General features: G+C 41.0%; 1 protein-coding gene across 2 annotated transcripts in view; it reads left to right on the top strand.

The window, feature by feature from the left end:
- Positions 1-8,167: 8,167 nt before the first annotated feature.
- Positions 8,168-17,683, top strand: part of polk (polymerase (DNA directed) kappa) — a 79,277-nt gene continuing 69,761 nt past the window's right edge. For both annotated transcript variants that reach the window (XM_072547823.1, XM_072547821.1), the window contains exons 1-2: positions 8,168-8,270; positions 17,340-17,545. In XM_072547823.1, coding sequence (XP_072403924.1) covers positions 17,399-17,545 — 147 coding nt within the window. In that variant the 5' untranslated portion in view covers positions 8,168-8,270; positions 17,340-17,398. The remainder of the gene's footprint in view (positions 8,271-17,339; positions 17,546-17,683) is intronic.

Here is a 17,683-nt window from a genome sequence, read left to right as displayed (position 1 = left end):
GACTCCACGTAAATAGGTTTCTGTTGCAGTAAAAGGTGTTACAAAAGGCAGCACTGGATACTGTAAATTCCTTACTGATTGAGCAGCCTCTAGGAGCCGGGCTGTCTAAAAAAAAATTCTTTGAGCTATTGTTCCATCCAAAACCAGACAGCATTGTCTCATCCACACTGATTCAATATAGTCAATCAAGGTAAATGGCTTACATATCTGTCTGGCCTGATCCAATTTGTCAGTGAATTCTGCAAGCTTCCTGGCTTACCATCTTGGTTCCCTTCCCAGCACACCATTCAGTTGGCCAATTTTCTCAGCATGCTGTTCAGTTCAATAATGTTGCTTTTAGTGTCCCAAAACAGCTGTTATTTTATTAAAAATACTACCTACATATGGAACTGGAGAGTTATTTGTTTAAAACACACTTCAGAAGGTCACAGCCTTTTAGCACAACAGTGGGTTCTGGAGGCAAAGCGAGAAATGAATGTCAATTTTAAACACTTGTGTATACACTACAGTAAAATCCTTTTGCAATAAATACTGAAAGAGATCAGAACATTTTGAGCAAACCATACAAATAGTTGAAGTTCTGAAAACAAAAAAGTACTGGAAATCACAGTGGGGCAGGCAGCATCTATGGAAAGAGAGCAAGCTAATGATTTGAGTCTAGATGACTCTTCTTAGAGCTCAAGAAGTTGAAATTTTTTACTCTGCTAAATGTTAGGAGATATTCTGGCAGAGACATACATAAAAAAGAGTTAATGATGATCTGAAAGGACAACAGCTAAAGATAAGATTGTGTATTCATTAATCTGTTTGATGAGTTAAAAATCATAAGGTGTTCAACAATGCTAAACTCAATGACCTTAAAGTGGAAACATGATGAGTTATGTAAGTTGTGAAAGTTGCTAATGTGACCAGAAATTGATAGTGAACTACTAAGTTAATGAAAGTGACAGCATATGGAACTGGAGGCAATTAACATTTGTTGAGAATTGCTTTAGAAACAGAAGTCATAGATTAGTGATAAATAGTTTGTATCCCAATTGCTAGAATGGGACTGGTTAACTTGTTTACTATTAATTATAGGTATTGTTAATTAACTGGTTCAGGGATGTTTTGGCACACCTCTGAAGCAGCTGGAACTTGAATCCAGGTCTTCTGGCAGTGGTAGGCACATTATCACTGTGCCACAAGAACCCTCTGGCTCTTATATGTTGTTTCTGATGTTTCCTGGGTTAGTGATGCAATACTTAACATACTCTTTCTTTTCTAATTCATTGTTTATTTCACAATAAATCATATCTCACTAACTTGATTGATTTTGAAGAAGTGACAAAGAAGGTCGATGAAAGCAGAGCAGTGGATGTTGTCTATGGGGACTTCAACAAGGCGTTCCACAAGGTTCCACATGGTAATCTGGTTAGCAAGGTTAGATCAAATGGAATCCAGAGAGAGCTAGCCATTTGGATAGAAAATTCACTGGAAGGTAGGAGGCAAAGGGTGGAGGGTTGTTTCATGGACTTTAACTCAGGTAAATGTGAGGAGTGCATTTTGGTAAGGCATATCAGGACAAGATTTATGCAGAGTCGAAATGTGTGGCGCTAGAAAAGCACAGCAGGTCGGGCAGCATCCAAGGAGCAGGGGAATAGATGCTTCAAGCATAAAGTCTTCATCAGGATTAGATTAGATTACTTACAGTGTGGAAACAGGCCCTTCAGCCCAACAAGTCCACACCGACCCACTGAAGCGCAACCCACCCATACATTTACCCCTTCACTTAACACGATGGGCAATTTAACATAGTCAATTCACCTAACCTGCACATCTTTGGACTGTGGAGGAAACCGGAGCACCTGGAGGAAACCCACGCAGACACGGGGAGAACGTGCAAACTCCATACAGTCACTCGCCTGAGGTGGGAATTGAACCCGGGTCTCTGGCACTGTGAGGCAGCAGTGCTAACCACTGTGCCACCGTGAGGTGAGGTGGGGTCGGGGTAGAAAGTAGCTGGGAAGACGTTAGGCAGATGCAGATGGGGGTGTTGATAGTGATAGGTGGGAGGGGAGGGTGGAGCGGATAGGTGGAAAGGAAGATGGACAGGTAGACAGTTCAAGAGGGCAGAGTCAAGTTGGAGGGTTCGATCTGGGATGAGGTGGTGGGAGGGGAGTTAAGGAAACTGGTGGTTGACGTTGATGCTGTGTGGTTGAAGGGCCCCAAGGTGGAAGATGAGGCATTTTTCCTCCAGTCGTCAGGTGGCTTAGATTTGACAGTAGAGGAGGCCCAGGACTTGCATCTACTTGGCAGAGTGGGAGGGGGAGTTGAAGTGGTCTGCCCACAGGGCAGTGGGGTTGTTTGGTATGTGTGTCTCAGACATGTTCTCTGAAATGTTCCGCAGGTTGGCCTCCTGTCTCCGCAATGTAGAGGAAACCATATCAAAAGCAATGGACCCAGTAGATGAGGTGTTTAGGTTTATGCACTCAGTGGTAGGATCCTGGGGAGAATTGCTGAACAAAAAAACCTTGGGGTGCAGGTTCATAGTTCCTTGAAGGTGGAGTCAGAGGTAGACAAAGTAGTGAAGAAAGCATTTGGTACACTTGTCTTTATTGGTCAGTGCATTGAGCACAGGGGTTGGGCCATGGTCACCCACAAGTGCCCCAGCTATGCCTGTAGGCTATGTGGAACAGTCGGCTATGTGGAACAGTCCATCTTCCGCAGTTACACCAGCACCATTCGCCACCTTTTCCTCTGCTACATTGATGACTGTATCAGAACTGGGCGGCAGGGTGGCACAGTGGTTAGCACTGCTGCCTCACAGCACCAGAGACCCGGGTTCAATTCCCGCCTCAGGCGATTGACTGAGTGGAGTTTGCACGTTCTCCCCGTGTCTGCGTGGGTTTCCTCCGGGTGCTCTGGTTTCCTCCCACAGTCCAAAGATGTGCAGGTCAGGTGAATTGGCCATCCTAAATTGCCCGTAGAGTAGGTAAGGGGTAGATGTAGGGGTATGGGTGGGTTGCGCTTCGGCGGGGCGGTGTGGACTTGTTGGGCCGAAGGGCCTGTTTCCACACTGTAAGTAATCTAATCTAATCAACGCATCACCTCGTGCTCCCACAAGGAGGTTGAACAGTTCATCAACTTACCAACACATTCCACCCCGACCTTAAGTTCATCTGGACCATCTTGGACACCTCCCTCCCTTCCTGGACCTCTCCATTGCCATCAAAGGTGACTGACTCATCATGGACATCTTGTACAAACCCACAGCTACCTGGACTGCACCTCCTCCCACCCTACCTCCTGTAAAAATGCTATCTCTTATTCCCAATTCCTCCACCTCCGCCGCATCTGCTCTCAGGAGGACCAGTTCCACCACAGAACACACCAGATGGTCTCCTTCTTCAAAGACCACAATTTCCCCTCCCATGTGGTGAATGATACCTTCCAATGCATCTCATCCACTTCCTCAAACACCACCTCTGACCCTCATTTTCCGCCCCACCAACCTCTATATACATTGCATCATCCTCCGACATTTCCGCCACCTACAAACAGACCCTACCACCAGAGATATATTTCCCTCCCCACCCCTATCTGCATTCCAGATAGACCATCCCCCCCGCGACTCTCTTTTTAGGTTCACGCTCCCCACCAACCCACCCTCCTCTTCCAGCAACTTCCCCTGCCACCGCAGGGATTGCAAAACCTATGCCTACACCTCCCCTCTCACCTCTGTCCAAGGCTCCAGTGAAGTCTTCCACATCCATCATAGTTTTACCTGCACTTCCACACATCATTTACTGTAACCGTTGCTTCTGAAGTGGTCTCCTATACAGTGGGGAGACAGGATGCCTACTTGCAGAATGCTTTAGAGAACATCTGCGGGACACCTGCACCAACCAACCCCACTGTCCCATGGATGAACATTTCAACTTCCCCCTCCCACTCCACCAAGGACATGCAGGTCCTGGGCCTCCTCCATTGCCAAACCCTAACAATCTGCCACCTGGAGGAAGAACACCTCATCTTCTGCCTTGGCACTCTCCAACCAAACAAGATCAATGTGGATTTCACCAGTTTCCTCATTTCCTCTCCCCCATCTTATCCCAGATTCAACCTTCCAACTCGACACCACCCTCATGACCTGTCCATCTTCCTTTCCACCAATCTGCTCCACCCTTCTTGCCGACCTATCACCATTAGCCCCACTTTCATCCACCTATCGCACTCTGAGCTACCTTCCCTCCAGCCCCAACCCCCCCCATTTATCTCTCCACCCCCTTGGCTCACAAGCCTCATTCCTGATGAAGGGTTTTGCCCGAAACGTCAATTCTCCTGCTTCTTGGATCCTGTCTAACCTGTTGTGCTTTTGGAGTTGGGGTGTCATGTTGCAGCTTACAGGACATTGATTCGGCCACGTTTGGAATATTGCATTGAATTCTGGTCTGCTTGCTATAGGAAAGAAGTTGTTAAACTTGAAAGGGTTCACAAAATATTTACAAAGATGCTGATGGGATTGAAGGATTTGAGCTATAGGGAGAGGCTGAATAGGCTGGGGCTGTTTTCTCTGGAGGTTTACAAAATGGTGAAGGGCATGGATAGGGTGAATAGCCAAGGTCTTTTCTCCGTGGGAGGGGAATCTAAAAGTAGAGGGCATAGATTTAAGGTGAGGGGGGGAAGAAATAAAAGGGACATAAAGGACAAATCTTCACACAGAGGTTGGTGCATGTATGGAATGAGCTGCCAGAGGAAGTGGTGGAAGCCAGTACAATTACAGTATTTAAAAGGCATCTGAATGGGTATGTGAATAGGATTAGGGTTTAGAGGGATATGGGCTAAATGCTGATAAATAGCATTAGATTAATTTAGGATGTCTGGTTGGCATGGACAAGTTGGACTGAAGGGTCTGTTTCCATGCTGGACAACTTTATGACTAATTAGCTTGATAAAAATATATGAATTGGTTAGGTTCTTTAATGTTCTTTAATGTATATTAGAGGTAAAAGACTTAATATTTAATTGACATGCAACACCAACTACCCAGCCTCTCCATATTTTTGGGAGAATTTCCTGCCTCACAGCTACTGTTTTATTTCTTCCATTACATGTTGACTACAAGAACACTTCCTGACAATCAAGAAAACATGGCATGGATCACTGAACCATAAAGTGCTCAGTGAAACAATTATGAACAACTGGATTTTCAGACTTGAAAAATGCATTCATTTAAACCAAACATTATAAAATATATTATGAAATAATGATAACACATTTACACAATAAATTCCATTGTAAAAAGACTTATTTATTCGGCTGAGTATAAATAAACTTTCATAGAGAGATTTCACGTGTTGGTATTATTGACTCTTCGAGGAGAAAGTGAGGACTGCAGATGCTGGAGATCAGAGCTGAAAATGTGTTGCTGGAAAAGCGCAGCAGGTCAGGCAGCATCCAAGGAACAGGAGAATCGACGACCTGCTGCCTGACCTGCTGTGCTTTTCCAGCAACACATTTTCAGCTCATTATTGACGCTTCCTTGATTTGAGGATATCTTCAGGGAGGTTTCTGCCTTGTGTCAACATATAAGTTTATGCTACTGAGCTACTATTTAGCGTTTCTATCATGCCATAATTTTGTTTTGAGCTTGTGAGGAAAAACTATTTGAACAAAAAACAACATTCAGAATAATTTAATTGTTGCAACTTCTTTCTTTTGTTAGTTGGTTCTCTCTATATAGCTACTGCTAGATCCCCAGTGAACATGGAGGCAGACATTCACTTCTGACTCAGAAGTCCACTGCATAACAGAAGGTTGAGTCTGGATGGAACACAAGGGTGATACAGTGCAAAAGCAGCAAAAAAATGCCTTTCCATTCAGTATGGAATGACTTGGAGAAAATTTCTGGTGTGCTGATCAGCTTGTGAGACATTGGCTCTTGAGGGAGGTATTGAGGCCTTGGCATCAATCAGAAATTTTACCCAAAGGAGTTCAAGTTCAGATGGTATCCGTCCATGTGCATGATCCTCCTTGACAAACTTGATTAAATCTGGGTCTAAGTGTGGACTTTACAGCCTGATGACATCAGCCACCTATAAACTCTGATCTTCGTTCTCAGCCAGCTGCATGTCACCTAATCTTGACATTTGTTTATTAGTTCTTTCTTTCTCTTACTTCTCTTGCAATGTGCCTGTACTTGGTTTTATCATCACCCTCACTTTTGGGACAGGATTTGCAGCTTCTGCCTCTTGCGTCTGTCAAAATGATTCTGGTTTTCATCATACAAAGAAGGAAAACTGGATAAAAGATGATTGTTCAATGTACAACATAATAATCTTTTCAGTCTTGGAAGGTGGAGGGGATGAGTGCCAGGGTAGAATAAGGGAAAGATACTTATGTGAACATGGGACAAAAATGTGATGAGACATAGGGTGGAATCTTGTGAAGTTTTTGGAAGTGGGAAATGAACTGGCTGGGGACTTAACTGAATAGGAAACAAACTGTCGGCTTTCAAAAGATGGGATGAAAATTGGTTACGAAGCTGGCTCAAAAATGGATCCTGCTTCCTGATGACAAGCAGCAATGTATTTTTAATACATTGGCACATCATAGCTCATTAAAACACTATTTTGCCAGATTAAATTGTACCATTGGAATTAAGTATGCAGCAAATCATAAACATGCCTTCACATTCACTAGGTGACCTTTCTTGTATAGTCCAGCTTTGGATTTGGGCTGACAAGTAACATTTTTGTCATACAAATACTATCAACATCCTGAGAGTTATTATTGACCAGAACCTTTACTAAATGGTTGATAATCCTATGCATTTTGATGCTCTGGATTGGATGTATCCTGCCTGGACAGGACATACAAGTACTGTCACTACAAAGCAGAATCCAAGGATAAGAATTCTGTTGTAACTCACCTTGTCTCTCCAAAGCCTACCCACCAACTAAAAGGCTCAGTGTGAAGGAAGATTCTCTACTTGCTTGGAAGAATGCAGCTCTAACAAAACTCAAGGACAAAGAAGCCTGCTTGAATAGCATCTACCACCTTCAACATTCACTCCCGTCACCACTGTTGCCCAGTACCAGCACTGTGAGCTATCTCTCAAATGCACGTGGTAATTTGTCAAAGCTCCTCTAACTGCACCTTCCAAAGTGGCACCCTCTATCATCTGGAAGGATATAAATCCTCTTCCAAGCTACACACCATTCCTGGATCGCTGGATCAAAATCCTGGAACTGCCTTCCTAACAGTAGTGTTAGTGTCCTACACCAAGAGGCCTGCAGCAGTGTTAGAAGACAGCTTGCTCTCAGCTTCTCCAGGGCAATCATGGCTGGCAATAAATGTTGGCCTACCAAGTATCACCACGTCCCATGACCAAATAAAATTAAATTGTGTTTTTCTACTAGTTTCAACTTATATTTCCATCTGGGTAAGGTTCAACAAGTTGGAACTGAATATGCTGGAGAATACAGAGTTGGAGTAAACAGAATGATTACAGAGTGCAGGGGTTAAGGAGGCTGTTTAGCAACAAGGGTCTTTGATGACCACTCCATCAATAATATGATCATGGAAGGGTTACACCGGAATGTCGACCTCTCCATCTCCCGATGCTGCCTGGCTTGTTGTGTTCTTCCAGCCTCCTCCTGGTCTACAGAGCAACTCAAGACCAAATATAGTATTGAGGTGATGTGGGATCAGACGATGGGATTGAATTGGATTCTTCTTCAATGTTTAGTCTAACTTTTACATTCCCATTATTATAAATTCCTATTTGACATACCACATTATGATGATACTATTCTTCCTGAAATGGTGCTGCCACAGTTCAGTGGCAGACAAGGAGGGATGTAGAAAAACAGAGAGCGTGACAAATTTCCACAGTCAGGGGTAAGAATGTAAAATGGAGACGAGGGAAGAAGTTAAAAACAATAAAGAGGACATACAAGTTTCAGGTGGTATAAGCAGAATCGATGCATTTGTCTTTGAGGTAAAAACAATGATTGCAGATGCTGGAAACCAGATTCTGGATTAGTGGTGCTGGAAGAGCACAGCATTTGTCTTTGCCAGACTGAAATGTCACCATGTTGTGCAACCACAAGACCAAACTCCTCACCACATCCGGGTGTGTTCTTTGGTAATGTTACGTTGCTGGGAAGTGACACACGGGTTACCAGGAAGTGACGTCGTACCGGAACAAGCGGGATGCAGACGGTGCAGCTGGTGGAGGGAGCGATAACAAAGTGAACGGTTAATTCTCACAAGTGACAGCCCGGGTAATGTCTCTTACTAAGAAGCAGCCCTTATTTCCGAGGATGCTGTTTGGTTTGTGGCCAGCCTGTGTGCAGCTTCTCCCAGTCACCCGCATGAATGATAAAGAGTGACAGTAGGACAATGCCCGGCTGTCATCAGTCTGGAAACCACAATCAGAGCTGATGTCCTTGAGGCAGATCTGCCTTGTAACCGATTCACGAGTTATGAGGCAGACTATTGTTTATTAATACTGGATTAGTGGTGCTGGAAGAGCACAGCAGTTCAGGCAGCATCCAACCAGCAGCGAAATCGACGTTTCGCACAAAAGCCCTTCATCAGGAACGATTTCGCTGCTGGTTGGATGCTGCCTGAACTGCTGTGCTCTTCCAGCACCACTAATCCAGTATTTGGTTTTCAGCATCTGCAGTCATTGTTTTTACCTTATTGTTTATAAATGCCTCACCAGTTAGTTTCCAACATATCAAAGCACACTGTGATGAGGTGGGAGGGAGTCTTTGTCACAAACTTCTGAAAGAGGAAGTGAGTCAGGACTATTCCAGGATATTCAAAAATGTTCTTATACGTCCTGTGACTTTACTGACACGTATGTCATCTTGCGTTTTGACCGGATTCCGCAATGTGTTATGCAATGTTGTTATATTTATAAATGCAACACTGCCCATGAGTCCACCCTGGCTGAAGAAACCTTTGTGTTTATGTAAAAGCAAAAAATACTGCAGGTGCTGGAAATCTGAAACAGACCCAGAGAATGCTGAAAGAACTCAGCAGGTCTGACAGCATCTGTGGAGCCAAAGAAAAATGAGTTAATGTTACAAGTCCGATATCACTCTTCTTTAAAATGAATAATTACCTATTTCTCTGTTGGCAGGCCTGCTTAATTTCTCCAGCCTTCTATGTGTTTGTTTGCATTGCTCTAAACCCTAACCATAATTTATCGACAATGAATTACATTTTAAACTTTTCAGATCTTTGGAATATTAAATGGACCAAGTATTGCTGACAGAATTAAGGGAGTGAGTTAATGCACATGCTGTTATTAATGTGCAAGTTATTTAGTCACGTAATGAGAGGATGTCCTGTGAATTAGAAATATACGGAGTTCCCGGACATGTTTTGTTGCTCTGCCATTAGGCTCGTGAAAATACTGGTTCACACCCAACCTCCCCAGGTTTCGTGAATTTGATACATCTGCATATTATTTGTAAGTTAAACTTATTGCAGAAAGTTAGGGTTGGAACTCAATGGTGTAAGAACATTTTTGGTGGTTAAATTATGTCCCTGAAATTCTCCTCTACCTCCCTGGCTCAGAAAGAGAGCTGTCTCATCCTGCAGCTAATTGAGAGATTTAAAATTCTTTATTTTTACTTTGTCTATTTTTCCCTATCTGTTTATTTTTTCTGTATTTCTCTTTTTGTGCTGCATTTAACAATTTCACTATTTATTTCTCCCTATTTCTCAGTCATTCGAATAAAGGAGTTAGATATAATAGTCCATCATTCAGTAGGCTCCTAGATGCCCTTTTGCCCATCCAGCAACTCAGGGAGAAAATATTTTCGAGCATAAAGAGAAGGAATAGATACTGATAGATGCTGTGAGGTATCCCCTCCAGAAAAAATCTAGATTGATGTATTCTAATCTCCCTTTACTGAGCCTGTTTGGACAGTTTAGTAAAATGTTACTGACAGCTAAAGAACTAGGAGAAAGGGCATGTCACAATAATTTAACGAATAACCTAATATTAGAAAACCTTCTTAGCAGTACAAAAATATCAAGATATTGCACAGCAAGATTTAAATCAGAAAAACAAGGTCAAATTAGCACAGAGCCCATTCTCAAATCAGATCCCAGATAAAAAAAATTAATTTCATTTAAATGTGGTATATTGTCTTAAAGTTTGAACGTAGAACACTATAACTCATGAGCTATTCCTGACGAAGAGCTTATGCTCGAAACATCGACTCTCCTGCTCCTTGGCTGCTGCCTGACTGACTGTGTTTTTTCAGCACCACACTTTTTGACCCTGATCTCCAGCATCTGCAGTCCTCACTTTCTCCTAACTATAGCCCGTGGCCCACTATGTCTGTGCCGACCACGATGCCATTCAAAATGATCTTATCTGCCTGCATTTGATCTGTATCACCCTATTCCCTGCCTGTTCATGTGTCTGTCTAAATGCCTCATACATGTTGCTATTGTATTTGCTTCTACACACCTCCCCAGTAGCATGTTCCAGGCATCTATTACCCTCTGCATACAAAAGAAAGTTCCCCCACACATGTCCTTTAAACATTCCCTTCTCACTTTAAAACTATGCTTGCTAGTGTTTGGCATTTCTACCCTGGGTAAAATACTCCAATTAATCATGCCTCTCATAACTTTACATACTTAGTAAATGCTGCACTTAAATGGCCATGTGATTCTATTTGTGCAAGACCACAACGGATAAGAAATGTGTAAGGCATATTACCAGAGCAAGACTCTCACTATTACACCATCCTATGGATATATATAAACATTTAGGGATTCTGACACCCACACCGATCAGAACTGGATGGATGGCATCTGCACAGTGGGTGGAGGATAGAGGGTTACTATACCTAGCTTTGCACTACATTGCACGAGTCACAGAATGAGGAATTTTATCATTAAATAGCTTCACACACTCATTGGGAAAACATCCAACCTGAATCCCATGCTTTCTTAATTATAAATTCAGAATATAATTGTTCTTTGGTTTTACTCATACATTTCACTCTGTGTGTTCTCATAAATAAGGGAGCTGTGGTCAACAGCTCAAAAATTCTTAATTTGAATCTAATTTTGCAGGCGATTTAATCACAGAATTCTGCTTATGATACCTGATCAGGATAAGGAGATGATCGTACCTGTAACAAGTCACTGCAATTAACTAACATTGTTTGAAAATGTAATGAACTCGTTGCAGTTCTTTTCCATTGCAATGATTGAGTATATTTCTGAGATGGTTCAAACTCATTCTCTGAAGGAAATCTGATTACAATTATTAGATGACATAGTGATGTGAATTCCTACTTATTGAGCTAGCCTCTCCTATATTAAGCGTTGGGGGGAAAGATGTGTTGACATATTTGGCCTGTGACTCTTGCTATTTCTTGTTCAGTGGTTGACATGTTGCTTGCAAATGTGGTTTGGAGGAATTAGCTTTAAATTTCTAAAAATTAAATCTTTCCTCTTTTTCTTACAATAAGTATCGAGCGTTCTCTTGCTGTCCTTCCTCTGCTCTGACAAAGGACAGACATTTACCAGTCAAGAAAGTAAGCATGTGATAGTGGATAACTGTATTGTTAATTGATAATTTTGATAGGAATGTGTAATCTTGCCCTGAAATATTGATGTGCCTAACATATTTCATATTCAGGTGTGATTTTTTTTAGATTACTTACAGTGTGGAAACTGGCCCTTCAGCCTAACAAGTCCACACCGACCCTCCGAAGAGCAACCCACCCAGACCCATTCCCCTACATTGACCCCTTCACTTAACACTATGGGCAATTTAGCATAGTCAATTCACCTAACCTGCACATCTTTGGACTGTGGGAGGAAACCGGAGCACCTGGAGGAAACCCACAAAGACATGGGGAGAATGTGCAAACTCCACACAGACAGTAGCCCGAGGCAGGAATTGAACCTGGGTCTGTGGTGCTCTGAGTCAGCACTATGCTGCCCCTTGCACAATCACGAATCATATCTCACATGGCCATTTAAGTATAGCATTTACTAAGTATATAACATTACAAGATGCATGGATAGAGTGAATAATTTGAGTTTTTATGTTTTAAATCAGGACATCTAATTAAGATGTCCAAATTATATCTATTTTGTAGTGATCTCGCTATCAATGCCAGGTAACTGTGATTTTGCACTTGTCACTCATTTTCTGCTTTGTTGTGTTTGACTTCTGAATCTGGATATTTGCACAGGGCTGCATTGAAAATTGTTTTCTTATTCAAGACTAAATTTTATATTGTAATGTCCAAGATAAGGATGTATCTATAATAGGATGGGTGTAAATTAAATGAAAGTAGATATAAATTTCACATGGTCTCAAGGCAATGTGATGTTTATATTAATGGCATATGACGATATAAAACTCAAAAAACACTTGTTTTACATGAGATAAAAGTTCTCTTCACATAATCGTCGTCGTATACCGTATTTAGAGATATACTTTCCACAGTACCTACCCTATTGTGAGATTTTAAATTATAATGGTTGATTTGTATAATTAGTTTAAGAACAATGGTTTTTCATCCATGATATGTACAACTGGCCACTGCCAGCTTCCCATCCCCACCCCACTTCTCTGATAACTGAGTGGGCAAATGAGTCAAACAGCGTGATTTGGATGCAACCAGTAAAAGGAGGTCACAGATTTGATCCCTGTTAATAACATTTGGATTTTACTGTTGAAGCAATTGCTGGGAGAGACATTGGTTAGCTTAGTTGGCTGGACAACTGGTTTGTGATAGGCACTGTTGGTGCCAACAGTGTGGGTTCAATTCTCACATTGGCTGAGATTACCATGAAAGACTCTCCTTGTCAACCTGTCCCCTTGCTTGAGACATACTCATCTTTAGAGTAAACATCCTCCAGTCATCTCTCCCTAATAAGAAATCAACCCTATGGTAGAGTAGGATTAAAGACAACTTTACTTTTTACTTTTAAATTGCAAGGGAGGAGCAAAATTGACCTAAATTCAAATTGGACAGGGGCCATTGGGAAGATATTCTAGAGAAAAAAAATGTGAAGCTGACATTGTGTTCCTGTGCAATCTTAGTATTGGCTGCTTGCCAGGTTTTTCTGTCCTACTTAATAAACAGTAAGGTTTTACATACCACAGCAACTCATCATTAAAGAATAGAGAGATTGTGCGATAATTTCCCTTCCTGAACTGTTAAAATATTGCTTGTTTCAAAGTAAGACTTGTTATGGAAGGCCATCCTTTGAAATAGATGGTTACAGAAATCTACAAGTACTGTTCACTGAGCTGCATGGCATTATACAGTAGTGTAGAATTTTAAACAAAACAAAAGCCATACTGGCACAAAACTTAAATATGCAAAAGAAAGAGACCATGTGATCACCCCCATCTTCAATTCCTGTTCCTGTTCTTACCACATTTCCCTTCCTGCTTCCAGCTATTCTCTCCGTTGCATCATTTTTGATTTTGGCTGCTCTTACTCCTCTGCTTTTCTCTCCTTTTTAAGATCAGTGCATGGTCATAAAGATTCCATTATCTTTGAAAATACAATCTCCATGTCTTTTACATTTATGATTCATATTTTGTGCTGCCAGGCTAATGTCTTGGCAACAGTATACATTAATTGTTTCAAAATCATATTCCTTTGAAATGTTTTGTCCAAAATCTTTGCTTTCCAATGATCTTGCTTTCGTGCAGCAGTTCATCTTTTTTATTTTTATTTGTTTATGACCTTTGGTGACATTTACTACCTATTCAGAATTAGCCAAAGAAGTTGGTGGTGAACTGTACTTGAACAGTGTTGTGCATATGGTATGTGTATAATGATAATATTGATTGTAAGAAATTCCAGTATTTTGTCCCATTGATGATTGGGGATTGATGCTTTATTTTCATGTAAGGATAGTGTGTGGTTAGGAGGAAAAATTGCAGGTGGTAGTGTACCCTACTTCTAAGCTTGCAGGTTTTGGACGGTTTTGCCAAAGAAACTTTACTGGATGACTGCAATACATGTAGTGGATGTTACGCATGCAGCCACATTGCATTGGTAATGATGAGTTTGAATGCTTAAATTGATGGGTAGGTACCAATCAAGCCAATGCTTTGGCTTGACTGGGGATGAATTTCTTGAATGTCATTGGAGCTACATTTATTCAATAAATGAGTATTCTACCACATTCCTCATTCATCTTGTACATCATGGAGGGACTTTGGTGAAGTAGGTGGTGAGTTACTTCTCACAAAATATCCAGCCTCTTACCTGCCTTGAGCCACAGCATTTTATAAGGTTCTTTTAAAGTTTTGATGAATGATAATTTACAGGATGATGTGGGAAATTCAGTGACAAAAAATATATTGAGTTTGAAGGGAACAGACTCTGGTGCTATCTGGTTAGAGGTGATAATTGTTTGCCGATTGTGGTGTAGATTGCAACTTATTACTTGACAGCCAAAGCATGAATGTTATGCATGCCTCATTGCATATGAGTATGGACTGCTTTACCATCTGTGGTTTTGTGAATGGTTTTGAATACTTTGCAAACATAAGTGAACATCCTCTTCATTCACTTAGTGATGGAGCAGATGAAAGTGTTTAGGTTTAAACTGCTTCCCTGAAGAATTCCTATAGTGATGTCCTGAGGCTGACATGATTGACCTCCAATAACAACAATCATCTTCCACTGTGTGAGAACTCTAGTCAGTGGAGATGTTTCTTCCAATTCCATTAATTTCAATTATATGAAGATTCCTGATACTTTCCTGATGTCAAGGGCAATAAATATCGCTTCACTCCCCTAATTCAACTCTCATGACTATGTTTGGCTCCAAACTGAGCACCAGAAAGTAGGTTATTGTTGATTAAACACTGCTTAATAGCACTATTGTGAAAACTTCTCTCGCATTGCCTATGGATTGAGAAAAAACTGACTTAAGTAGTTGGTCAGATTCGATTTGTCCTGCTTTTGCTGGATAGAAGAAATTATTTTGTTCCTGATGTTGGTCTCTATTTAGAGGATAGAAATAGCTCTAATTTCCTAGGGGGTTCAACAGAATTAACTGTAGGAATTAAAATATCTCTGGAGTTTCTCTGCCAACTTATGAGGTGCCAATTTGTTTTTTATTTGTTTACAGGATGTGGACACCACTGGTGAGGCCAGCATTTACTGCCCATCCCTAATTGCCTTTGAGAAGAGGGGTTTGCATTCATCATCCACATTATGTCATAGTGTAATACACCACATTGCTGTTAGATAGGGAAATAGTAATATTAACATACTGAGCAATCCCATTCTGATATTGAAATGTGACTAATGTGAATTAGTTACACAGGGTGGCACGGTGGCTCAGTGGTTAGCACTGCTGCCTCACAGCACCAGAGACTAAGGTTTGATTTCACCCTCAGATGACTGTAAGGAATTTGTGCTTCCTTTCTGTGTCTGCCTGGAATTTCTCCAGGTGCTCCGGTTTCCTGCCACACTCCAGAGGTCTGCAGGTTAGGTGTATTGCCAATGCTAAATTGGCCATGGTGTCCAGGGATGTGCATGCTAGCTGGGTTAGCTATGGGAAGTGCAGGGTTACAGGGATAGGGGAGAGGGGTTGCTCTGGGTGGGATGATCTTTGGATGGTTGGTGTGGACCCTATGGACCGCATGGCCTGCTTCCAACTGTAGGGATTCTATGATTCTATGAAACAGACTGCAGACTAAACCGAGGAGGTGGTGACATTGGACAAACTTATTTGGAAATTTCTCTGTATTCTGACACAAATGGTGCATCTGGGAAAATTGAAATTCATCAAGTTAGATCATTAGGGAGGTTGAGCAGAGAGATGAGGTAATGTCATCCATTGTGCCAAACTTTGTTCAAAAGCATTTTTCTGATCAGGATTCTCTACATTATACATTCTTTCTTGTGGAGGCTGAGAAGTTTTTGACAGTCGTAATAAGTTGCCAAAGTGCTGCTTCCTGCCCTGGAACTTGTTTGGCTTGAATTAGAGAAACCAGTGCCAAGAAACAGTTTGTACAATGAAATATTCGTATTTACGGCCCTTCTTCAGCATTCCTGTCAGCAGTCATAGTTTTTGTCTAGTATATGGGTGTTTATTATCATAACCAATTTCCAGTATGTTATGAAGGAGCAAGGACTGACAACCTGATGAAAACCATGGCTGCCATGATCATCATCTTAACAGATGCTTTGTTTAGCATACTTCTTGTGTGATGTGTAGGGCTTTTGACATCAGGAGTTTGGCAGAGTATTTGATTGTGCCAATGTAGTTCTAGTTGCGTAATGGACCACTTTTCTCAGCAACTGTTACAATCATTACATAGTCCAGAGGGGATGTTGAAGGATGTTTGAGAATTTTATCTCCTAGCTATATTGTACAAATTTTCTAATCAAACTGTTTAGAGATGTTATGACATACCTCTGGAGCAGGTGGGACTTGAACCCAGATTGCTTGGATGTAGGGATACTATCATTGCACTGCAAGAGCTTTCCTAGCTGTACTATAATGAAGTCCTCCCTCCACCTGTTTATTTACTGAATCTGTGATGTGATGTAGCACTGAGCCTTATTAGTAATACTCCTCTTAAATATTGCTGCTTCTCTAGTTCCCATTGTTGCATCAGTTAAATGCTAATTGGCAGGCTGTAGTCCATCGGGAATGCAATAGCCTAACAAATCATCAATTGACTGTTTTATAGTCTAAGCTTATTGCTTTAACTAAATGCACTGGGGTTTTTTGAAATAAAAATAAATTGCAGTGGGGAAAGATTAATTGTGAGTTGGACTGGTAGACGTCTGTTCCTCACATCTTCCCAGAAACTCAGACGATAATAATAACTTTAGTTCAGTAAAGTTAATTGGTCAAATGACGAAAAAAAAACAAAGAAAATGAGGAGAATGATCCCAGCCTTAAAATTCGTGCAGCTGAAGGATAAGTAATGGCTGCTCTTCATTTTTTTTCCCCCAAACACTATTCAGGGAACAATGCTTTATGTTTGGAAATGTAAAAACACTGAAGGTTTTGCATGCAAGAGGAAGAGAGATTTATAGGATAGACCAGAGAAACATGCAGTTCATATTTAATCTGTGAGCTGTGTTTTTTTTGAACATTGCTGTTAACTTAAAAATCATACAGTCAGTCAATTCTGTCAAAGAAAAATAATTATACAAATACAATACGTGGGTATTTATGTTATAAGTCCTTTGCATTAAGAAATACATTTGTTAGAGCTGTATTTAAAATCAATTATTTACTTAGATTCCTGAAATCTGTTGTGAGATTTTGTCCTAATTGATCAAACCATTGTTCTGTTTTAATTTATTTAGGACTGACCGAAACAATAAGAAAGGATAAAGGTGTTAAAAATTTGGAAAAGGACGTCAGCATGGAACATACTGCAAAAGGAACCACAGATAGCTCTGATCTCAGTGATGGTGGCATTCTTTCCAGAATGGCCCTCAATGACAACAAAGCTGGAATGGAAGGGTTGGACAAAGAAAAGATTAACAAAATAATTTTGGAAGCATCTAAGGTTAGTTATTCATTTTTTTCAAAGCAAAGCAACAGTGATATTTTAGTGCTTTTCTGTTGTGGATTACACAAACAATACATCTGATAAACAGCTTTTTTAAAATTCCAACTGTAATGATTAATATTAATTTTTTAAAAA

This window comes from Chiloscyllium punctatum, chromosome 2 (genome assembly GCF_047496795.1).
Source record: "Chiloscyllium punctatum isolate Juve2018m chromosome 2, sChiPun1.3, whole genome shotgun sequence".
Lineage (NCBI taxonomy): Eukaryota > Metazoa > Chordata > Chondrichthyes > Orectolobiformes > Hemiscylliidae > Chiloscyllium > Chiloscyllium punctatum.
The sequence above is the reverse complement of the archived record's forward strand: the minus strand, read 5'-3'. Positions and strand labels throughout refer to the sequence as shown.